Raw genomic sequence first — 10,174 nt, forward strand, 5'->3', positions numbered from 1 at the left:
ACTGTGTCCTTCTTGTCTGTCTATGTAGGATCCCTGTGTCCAGTCTGGTGGACAGTTGGCCGTCTCTGCTGGCACTGCTGAAGGACTCGATACAGCTGGGGCTGCCTGCTCCTGGACAGTTCCTCATCCTGGGGTTAGACCACAACCACACACACCAGCTTCCGAGTGGTGCGGTGTTCTAAGCCAATGCATCTCAGTGCAAGAGGCATCACTACTGTCCTAGGTTCGAATCCAGGCTGTATCACATCCGGCCGTGATTGGGAGTCCCATAGGGTGCCACACAATTGGCCCTGTGTAATTCGGGTTTGGCCTGGGTAGACAGTCAATGTAAATAAGAATTTGTTCTTAACTGACTTGCCTAGTAAAGTCAAATAAAAACATTTAATAAAGTCATTTTCAATAAGGGGAATTAGACACAAGGATACATTTAAGTAATAAGGCCCGAGGAGGTGGGGTTTATGGCCAATATACAGCGGCTAAGGGCTGTTCATGTGCACAACGTGGAGTGCCTGGACACACCCCTTAGCCGTGCTATATTGGCCATATACCACAAACCCCCAGGTGCCTTATTGATATTATAAACTGCTTGCCAAAGTAATTAGAGCAGCTGATATACCACAGCTGTCAGCCAGTCAGCATTCAGGGCTCGACCCACACAGTTTATAATTAGCTAATAATCAAGTCGGAGGAGGGAGAGTCTTGCAAGCTAGCTTTGGCACTGTGCTGTATACGCCAATAACCAACGTGATGTTGTGAGCCTGTTGCTTGGAAGCTACACCCACAAAGGAGGAGAGCTCTGCGATTCCTTACTACTTTGTAGTTTTTGGTATAACTGCGCTTTACAACGCTCTCTGAGACACTGCCCTCTCTCACTTACACCATCACTCTCTTCCCCTTATCTACCCTTTACATACGCAGCCACCAGACTAACCTATCCATCTGTCTCTTCCCCAGAGTTCTGAATGAGTTCATCCTCAAGAACCCAAACCTAGAGAGCAAAAAGGACCAGCGGGAGCTGCAGGTAAGCCTCAGTCCCATGCAAAAGGATTCACTATTCTTCTGTCTTTAAGATGACATCATTCACAATTCTTATCTTCTAGATAAGATCATATTAATCAAGGTAAAAGCCCCATCGAGGACCACTTTGGATTCAAGTGTTTTGAATAATACTTTTAAGTGTTGTCCCCTGGGAATACAATGTACCTATTGCTGAATATGTTTTTACCCAAATAAATAAAATTCAAGAGTTCCGTTCCATTATTTATCCCAGCATACCGATTAGATTGAAGCAGTGTATTGGGCATGCATTTTATTTAAGTGGTATGGTAGTATGGTTATTGTAATGAAGCCAGTATGATTATTCACCGTCTGTGTGTGTGTGTGTGTGTGTGTGTGCAGGATGTGACCCACAAGGTGGTGGAGGCCATCGGCACCATCGCAGGCTCCTCTCTGGAGCAGACCACCTGGCTGAGGAGGAACCTGGAGGTCAAGGCCTCACCACAGATCATGGTGGACGGGACTAGCCTGGAGCAAGACGTAGAGGGTAGGAGTGATGAGAGGACAATGGCTGTCTGTTCTAGTTGTGTACAATACGTCAGCTCCGTGTTCATTGGGGCACCGGATTCTTATTGGACAAGTCCAGGGTAGTCCCTCCCTGTTTCAGTCCGTTTTCTTCCGTTTGGTCCCTAATGAACACAACCTTAATCGGGAATGTGCAGATTAGAGGTGTTTCTTGTGTGACTGAATGTATGGCTGTGTTTTCAATATCCACACTATCATACCACTTAGAATTACCCAATGTATTGGGAATTCATTCAAAGGGGTACATTATGTTAGTGTGGATATTTGATCGTGCACACAAACAGCATGTGTCTGCATGTGTGTGTGCTGGGTATGATCTGTCACTAATGGTGTGTGTGTTTCAGATCTAATGCTCACAGTGATGGAGGCGTCCAGCTTTACTCCATCTGTGTACAGCGTTCACGCCCTCACACTGCTAGCGGAGGTAAAACACCCAGTGCACTGTCTGGCCGTCTGTCTGCCGGTCTGTGTCCGTCCGTCTGTGCATCCTCTCCACTCGCGGCTACCAACAGCCTTGCTTCTGCTATTAGGACCCACACACAGTCTACTCTCACTCAGCTGATTTACGATCAGCTCTCCCTCCCCCAGGCCCAACCTCAATCATTATTAGCAAAGCAATACATTCTTCCCTGGACACTGTTGCTGCTGAAGCCAGATAGAAACTGGAGGCTCTAAGTGTGCCTCTCTTGCTTTAGTGTTATAAACAGACCTCCCTCTCTTCCCGTTGTTTAGGCTTATGTCACTCTCATGTGACCCGTTTACTCATTGCAGTGCATTGGTGTTTATTGGTCGGTTGATGTCTGCTGTAGTGCTAAGTCTTATTACTTTTTAGTGTAGTACGCTGTTGCCATGTATCCTATCTGAACAGTGCAGAGTATTGAGAGTAGTGATTGTGTGTTGTCAGGTGCTGGCCCATCTCCTAGACATGGTGTTCTACAGTGACGAGAAGGAGAGGGTGATCCCTCTACTGGTGAACATTATGCACTATGTCGTGCCCTACCTCCGCAACCACAGGTAAGGATGGACCAGCCAATACACTACACTCCTTCACTAGAGTCTAGAGCACGCCCAGGTCCTCAGTTAACACAAAATAACATGCCCATGGGATCTGCCAAGGAAACACTCCCAAGCTGTATAACTAGGGCCTAGTATTTCCTGGTCAGGTCATATCTGGGTCCTATCTCTAATGTGCAGTGTGTCTCTGTGGCCTCTTCCCTGGCAGTGCCCACAACACCCCCAGCTACCGGGCGTGTATCCAGCTGCTGAGCAGCCTGAGTGGGTACCAGTACACCCGGCGGGCCTGGAAGAAAGAAGCCTTCGACCTTTTCATGGACCACACCTTTTTCCAGATGGATTCGTCCTGTGTTAGCCAGTGTGTTGAGTGTGTGGGGGAGGGGAACGATGGGGCACGGGGATCGTGTAGTTTTGTTATGTGCTTCATATAATAGGATTCTATCTGAAGTCCTCTCCTGTATTTTCCAGTTGGAGAGCCATCATTGATCATCTTATGACCCACGACAAGACCACGTTTAGAGATCTTATGAGTAAGTATAATTGAGTAGCCTGATTCTTCTAAATGAGCATTTCTGTGTGTATATAATTTCTGTGTATAGTTGTATGTGAGCTCAACAGGTAGATATTATATTGGAACTGTTATAGTATAGTAGTTAACGTGCGTGTGTCTGCAGCTCGTGTGGCGGTGGCTCAGAGCAGCTCTCTGAATCTGTTCTCTAACCGAGACGCAGAGCTGGAGCAGAGAGCAATGCTGCTCAAACGCCTGGCCTTCACCATCTACAGCAGCGAGGTGGACCAGTACCAGAAATACCTACCTGACATACAGGGTAAACGCGCACATGCAGACAGCATACAGACAGGCATGCACACAAACACATACCCCTGCTTACCAACACACACATGCCTCTAAGAAATAAACACACACATCCTTCTGTTTTCAAATATTTACACACACACACACACAGCGATGGAGTATTGACTTATGAGTGTGTGTGTTTCCCCTATCAGAGCGGCTGGTGGAGAGTCTGCGTCTGCCCCAGGTGCCCATCCTCCATGCCCAGGTGTTCCTGTTCTTCAGAGTTCTACTGCTGCGCATGTCTCCTCAACACCTCACCTCACTGTGGCCCACCATGATCACTGAACTGGTGAGAGACACTAGAGCACGCTACAAACATACAGTGCCTTGCGAAAGTATTCGGCCCCCTTGAACTTTGCGACCTTTTGCCACATTTCAGGCTTCAAACATAAATATATAAAACTGTATTTTTTTGTGAAGAATCAACAACAAGTGGGACACAATCATGAAGTGGAACGACATTTATTGGATATTTCAAACTTTTTTAACAAATCAAAAACGGAAAAATTGGGCGTGCAAAATTATTCAGCCCCCTTAAGTTAATACTTTGTAGCGCCACCTTTTGCTGCGATTACAGCTGTAAGTCGCTTGGGGTATGTCTCTATCAGTTTTGCACATCGAGAGACTGAAATGTTTCCCCATTCCTCCTTGCAAAACAGCTCGAGCTCAGTGAGGTTGGATGGAGAGCATTTGTGAACAGCAGTTTTCAGTTCTTTCCACAGATTCTCGATTGGATTCAGGTCTGGACTTTGACTTGGCCATTCTAACACCTGGATATGTTTATTTTTGAACCATTCCATTGTAGATTTTGCTTTATGTTTTGGATCATTGTCTTGTTGGAAGACAAATCTCCGTCCCAGTCTCAGGTCTTTTGCAGACTCCATCAGGTTTTCTTCCAGAATGGTCCTGTATTTGGCTCCATCCATCTTCCCATCAATTTTAACCATCTTCCCTGTCCCTGCTGAAGAAAAGCAGGCCCAAACCATGATGCTGCCACCACCATGTTTGACAGTGGGGATGGTGTGTTCAGGGTGATGAGCTGTGTTGCTTTTACGCCAAACATAACGTTTTGCATTGTTGCCAAAAAGTTCAATTTTGTTTTCATCTGACCAGAGCACCTTCTTCCACATGTTTGGTGTGTCTCCCAGGTGGCTTGTGGCAAACTTTAAACGACACTTTTTATGGATATCTTTAAGAAATGGCTTTCTTCTTGCCACTCTTCCATAAAGGCCAGATTTGTGCAATATACGACTGATTGTTGTCCTATGGACAGAGTCTCCCACCTCAGCTGTAGATCTCTGCAGTTCATCCAGAGTGATCATGGGCCTCTTGGCTGCATCTCTGATCAGTCTTCTCCTTGTATGAGCTGAAAGTTTAGAGGGACGGCCAGGTCTTGGTAGATTTGCAGTGGTCTGATACTCCTTCCATTTCAATATTATCGCTTGCACAGTGCTCCTTGGGATGTTTAAAGCTTGGGGAATATTTTTGTATCCAAATCCGGCTTTAAACTTCTTCACAACAGTATCTCGGACCTGCCTGGTGTGTTCCTTGTTCTTCATGATGCTCTCTGCGCTTTTAACGGACCTCTGAGACTATCACAGTGCAGGTGCATTTATACGGAGACTTGATTACACACAGGTGGATTGTATTTATCATCATTAGTCATTTAGGTCAACATTGGATCATTCAGAGATCCTCACTGAACTTCTGGAGAGAGTTTGCTGCACTGAAAGTGAAGGGGCTGAATAATTTTGCACGCCCAATTTTTCAGTTTTTGATTTGTTAAAAAAGTTTGAAATATCCAATAAATGTCGTTCCACTTCATGATTGTGTCCCACTTGTTGTTGATTCTTCACAAAAAAATACAGTTTTATATCTTTATGTTTGAAGCCTGAAATGTGGCAAAAGGTCGCAAAGTTCAAGGGGGCCGAATACTTTCGCAAGGCACTGTACACCACAAAAAAATTTACGCACTTAGTCTTACACACACACAAGCGACAACTGCCGATGAACAGCCGGATGAAGGCTTACGCCTGCTGTTTATAAATATTTCGATAGAATTTCCAAGATAATGTAGGCTTTTTAAATCAAGCATTGAGTGTCTTGATTGGATAAGTAAGCTTCACTGTTATTCTTGCAATACTTTTCGATTGCCGAGTTGTGGTTGTCATCCCCTTTGTCTCAAACTACTGTACTATAGATCGTCGACCAAGATAATAGATTGTTATATATAATCCTTCTCCTATTTACTTACCTATGTGTTTCCTCCCTTTCAGGTTCAGGTCTTTTTACTCATGGAGCAGGAGCTTACTGCAGACGAGGACATGTCAAGGTAACTGTCAGTCCACCAAATGGGAGTGGACATTGATTAATACATGACAATGAGAGTGTGTGTTTTTCCTGCCATAGAAATGTGACTTGATGATGATGGATTGGATTTATTGAGTTTTCAGGTGCTCAACGCGATTTAGATTGTATGATGGGGGAAACATCCACTACCAATGTGTATCTTCAACCTGGGTGACTTTGTAGGGCTGGTTTCCTGGACACAGATTAAGAATAGACCTGAAATGTAAAATCATGTTCAATGGAGATTCTCATGTTCAATGGAGTCCAGGGCTAGGTTTCATCTGTGTCCAGGAAACGGGTCCGTACTGTCTTGAGTCTATGTTGTGTGTATGCATTGGTTATGTTTCCATCTGGTTTTGACCTGTAGGACGTCAGGTCCATCGGTGGCTGGCCTGGAGACCACCTACTCTGGAGGGAACGGTTTCTCCACCTCCTACAACAGCCAGCGCTGGCTCAATCTCTACCTGTCTGCCTGCAAACTGCTGGACCTGGCCCTGGCACTGCCCTCAGAGAGCCTGCCCCAGTTCCAGATGTGTGTACTAACCCACTACTCCTGCCTGGGTTCATACACTCCCATGCAGTACATTTATCTGAAGACTGTAGTGCACACTGTACTGTTTCATTTATATTTTTTGGAAGGTATACAAGGTTCAAGCATAACGCATTAAAGTATGTTGCAACACTTTTACCCAATGAGATCCTCAAGCCTTTTCGCACTATCGTACTGAACGAAATCATTCAGTGATGGCTCATATATTTTCCTGTCACTTTGTCCTTTCCCTCATAAATTGTGTGTTTTTTTGCTCAGATGTGTGAAAAGGTTTATGTGTATGTAATGTTTGGGCGTTGGCTGTGTTCTTTCCCAGGTACCGCTGGGCCTTTATCCCCGAGGCATCTGATGACTCGGGCCTGGAGGTGAGACGACAGGGGACCCACCAGCGAGAGTTCAAACCCTATGTTGTCCGACTAGCCAAGCTGCTGAGGAAACGAGCCAAGGTAACTGCTCTGGTCTACCTTCAGAGCAACGTAATGCAAGGCTGGACAAAGACCCACATTAGTAAAAGTGACCAATCCCAATGACCATGGTAACTTGAGCTATTACTGACATTTGGGACAACTTACTGTACCCCTAAGGCCAGTAGTGTAAGAGCCTGGACACAGCAGGCTGAAAATCTTTTCTGAAGGCTGTCAGTGGGCGAACATCAGCTGCAGTCCACACGGTGTGTTCCAGGGCCCACCTGCCAGGTGGTCGAGAGTGATGGCAGTCTTTCACGATTCAACATGTAGAATCTTGGAGGAGCATCAGGAATAGCTTCACACCCTTGAGCCAATCAGAGCGCTAGGGCGCTTTCCCCACGTGACAACAAAAATGAAACTTGAGAAATGTAAATGTCAGCTGTAGCCTGAACAGTGTGTTCCAGCAGGTTTTGTACTTAATTTGTGTAAAAAAATATATTTAAAAAATGAATATGTTAGAAAAATTCTGGCAGACAATCCAGTCAGATAATGGCACACCAACAAAGCACATACACTACCGTTCAAAAGTTTGGGGTCACTTAGAAATGTCCTTGTTTTTTTAAAGAAAATCACACAAAAAAGTCCATTAAAATAACATCAAATTTATCAGAAATACAGTGTAGACATTGTTAGTGATTTGTATTTGACTATTGTAGCTGGAAACCGCAGATTTAAAATAAAAAAAATAAAAATTGAATATCTACAGTACAAAGGCGTGCAGAGGCCCATTATCAGCAACCATCACTCCTGTGTTCCAATGGCACATTGTGTTAGCTAATCCAATTGTATTTATTTTTTTAATCTAATTGATCATTAGAAAAACCTTTGGCAATTATGTTAGCACAGCTGAAAACTGTTGTCCTGATTAAAGAAGCAATAAAACTGGCCTTCTTTAGACTAGTTGAGTGTCTGGAGCATCAGCATTTGTGGATTAAATTACAGGCTCAAAATGGCAAGAAATAAATAACTTTCTTCTGAAACTCATCAATCTATTCTTGTTCTGAGAAATGAAGGCTATTCCATGTGAGAAATTGGCAAGAAACTGAAGATTTCGTGCAACGCTGTGTACTACTCCCTTTACAGAACAGCGCAAACTGGCTTTAACCAGAATAAAAAGAGGAGTTGGAGGCCCCGCTGCACAACTGAGCAAGAGGACAAGTACATTAAAGTGTCTAGTTTGAGAAACAGACGCCTCACAAGTCCTCAACTGGCAGCTTCATTAAATAGTACCCACAAAACACCAGTCTCAACGTCAACAGTGAAGAGGCAACTCTGGGATGCTGTCCTTTTCGTTTCCAGCTATAATAGCGATTTACAACATTAACAATGTCTACACTGTATTTCTGATCAATTTGACATTGGACCAAAAAAATTTGCTTTTCTTTCAAAATCAAGGACATTTCTAAGTGACCCCTAACTTTTGAACTGTAATGTAAATATAATATATTCAAAGCTGTATAAAGTCACAACTTTTTGCTCATTCTGCTGTCGTCTGTTTCCATCCATTCGTCCATAGAAGAACCCAGAGGAGGACTGTTCCCTGCGTACTCTGTCCTGGGAACGGGGCCACCTCACCCTGACACTCTACATGATTCGCAGCATGGAGCAGCTCCTCCCCTTCTTCAACCTGCTCAGTCAGGTGTTCAACAGTAAGGCCAGCAGCCGCAATGGCCCCACCCACACCACCGCCCCTAGCCACTCTGGCAACTCCTTCCCCAACAAGGAGGGCAAGCTGGAGAGCCAAAAAGTGTTCTGGAGCCGGGCACGGCAGAACATTGAGGAGATGGTGGAGAAAGACTTTCTAGAGGGCCTTATCAAGACGTGAAAATGAGGGACAGAGGGAAATGTATTTTCCGAAGCGATATATATTAATAAAACTAATCTTGTATATAATGGAACATATTAGGGACATAAACCATGGGAACTAAAAATGAATGAAGTTTGTACATTTTTTTTTCTCTTTTTTTGTATTTATGACTGTATTTTACTTTTCAAAGGCTTTTAATTATTTGTATATACAGGGCAGCTGTGAAGACTGTCTTTGGCAGTTTATGTGTGCCCTCTGGGACAATGTGAAGATGCTGTGCAATTCTATATTGTTGTGACTTACTGAATTAAAGGCATCATGAGATCCACATGCCCTGTGTGTCTCGGTCTCACCATCACCATGGACAGACATGTTATTTGAAATGTTTCAAGCATCATAGTGGAAAGCTCTTAAAGGTCCAGTGCAGCTGTTTTTATCTCAATATCACATTTCTGTTTAGCAATTAAGTGCCTTACTGTGATTGTTTTCAATTAAAATTGTCAAAAAAAGATTAACTTCTTGGTAAAGAGCAATTTCTCAAGCAAGATTTTTGCTAGGACTGTCTGCAAGTCGTCTGAGTGGAGAGAGAAACTGAAAGCTAGCTGTTATTTGCAGAGAGGTTTGGAACTCTCTTATTGGTCTATTCACCAGGCAGGCCAAAACTCTATCCCACCAGCTGAAATTTCAGTCTTTTCAAACCGATGTCACGCTGAAAGTGTGTGGAAACACATAAAACACAGGAAAATCATTTTTTTACTGCACTGGGCCTTTAACATGTTCTCTCTCATATTGTACATAAATAGTGTGATTGATTTGTGCCATTTTTATGTGTGATTTCATATATAGGGTTGGGGACAGAAGCTGTAATTTGTTCTTATTTTGGCTTCATGACTAATAGAATGAATAACTAGAATGTTGCCACATTTGTGGTATTAGATAGATTCAAAAAAGACAAGCTACAATCAAATCAAATTTATTTATATAGCCCTTCGTACATCAGCTGATATCTCAAAGTGCTGTACAGAAACCCAGCCTAAAACCCCAAACAGCAAGCAATGCAGGTGTAGAAGCACGGTGGCTAGGAAAAACTCCCTAGAAAGGCCAAAACCTAGGAAGAAACCTAGAGGAACCAGGCTATGTGGGGTGGCCAGTCCTCTTCTGGCTGTGCCGGGTGGAGATTATAACAGAACATGGTCAAGATGTTCAAATGTTCATAAATGACCAGCATGGTCGAATAATAATAAGGCAGAACAGTTGAAACTGGAGCAGCAGCACAGTCAGGTGGACTGGGGACAGCAAGGAGTCATCATGTCAGGTATTCCTGGGGCATGGTCCTAGGGCTCAGGTCCTCCGAGAGAGAGAAAGAAAGAGAGAATTAGAGAGAGCATATGTGGGATGGCCAGTCCTCTTCTGGCTGTGCCGGGTGGAGATTATAACAGAACATGGCCAAGATGTTCAAATGTTCATAAATGACCAGCATGGTCGAATAATAGTAAGGCAGAACAGTTGAAGCTGGAGCAGCAGCACGGCCAGGTGGACTGGGGACAGCA

The 10,174-nt window shown here is 44.1% G+C and overlaps 1 protein-coding gene across 3 annotated transcripts in view; it reads left to right on the forward strand.

The window, feature by feature from the left end:
* The window catches only part of LOC139367110 (protein DOP1A-like), a 38,257-nt gene extending 29,302 nt beyond the window's left edge, over positions 1 to 8,955 (forward strand). For 2 of the 3 annotated variants that reach the window (XM_071105166.1, XM_071105174.1), the window contains 13 exons: positions 29 to 133; positions 955 to 1,021; positions 1,399 to 1,543; positions 1,926 to 2,005; positions 2,486 to 2,595; positions 2,804 to 2,953; positions 3,064 to 3,125; positions 3,270 to 3,422; positions 3,604 to 3,740; positions 5,728 to 5,783; positions 6,168 to 6,332; positions 6,667 to 6,796; positions 8,334 to 8,955. In XM_071105166.1, the coding sequence (XP_070961267.1) occupies positions 29 to 133; positions 955 to 1,021; positions 1,399 to 1,543; positions 1,926 to 2,005; positions 2,486 to 2,595; positions 2,804 to 2,953; positions 3,064 to 3,125; positions 3,270 to 3,422; positions 3,604 to 3,740; positions 5,728 to 5,783; positions 6,168 to 6,332; positions 6,667 to 6,796; positions 8,334 to 8,642 (1,669 nt within the window). In that variant the 3' untranslated portion in view covers positions 8,643 to 8,955. The remainder of the gene's footprint in view (positions 1 to 28; positions 134 to 954; positions 1,022 to 1,398; positions 1,544 to 1,925; positions 2,006 to 2,485; positions 2,596 to 2,803; positions 2,954 to 3,063; positions 3,126 to 3,269; positions 3,423 to 3,603; positions 3,741 to 5,727; positions 5,784 to 6,167; positions 6,333 to 6,666; positions 6,797 to 8,333) is intronic. The other variant, XR_011626845.1, reaches the window with a different exon arrangement.
* The last annotated feature ends 1,219 nt before the right edge of the window (positions 8,956 to 10,174 follow it).

Source organism: Oncorhynchus clarkii, chromosome 2 (genome assembly GCF_045791955.1).
Source record: "Oncorhynchus clarkii lewisi isolate Uvic-CL-2024 chromosome 2, UVic_Ocla_1.0, whole genome shotgun sequence".
In the NCBI taxonomy this organism is placed as follows: Eukaryota; Metazoa; Chordata; class Actinopteri; order Salmoniformes; family Salmonidae; genus Oncorhynchus; species Oncorhynchus clarkii.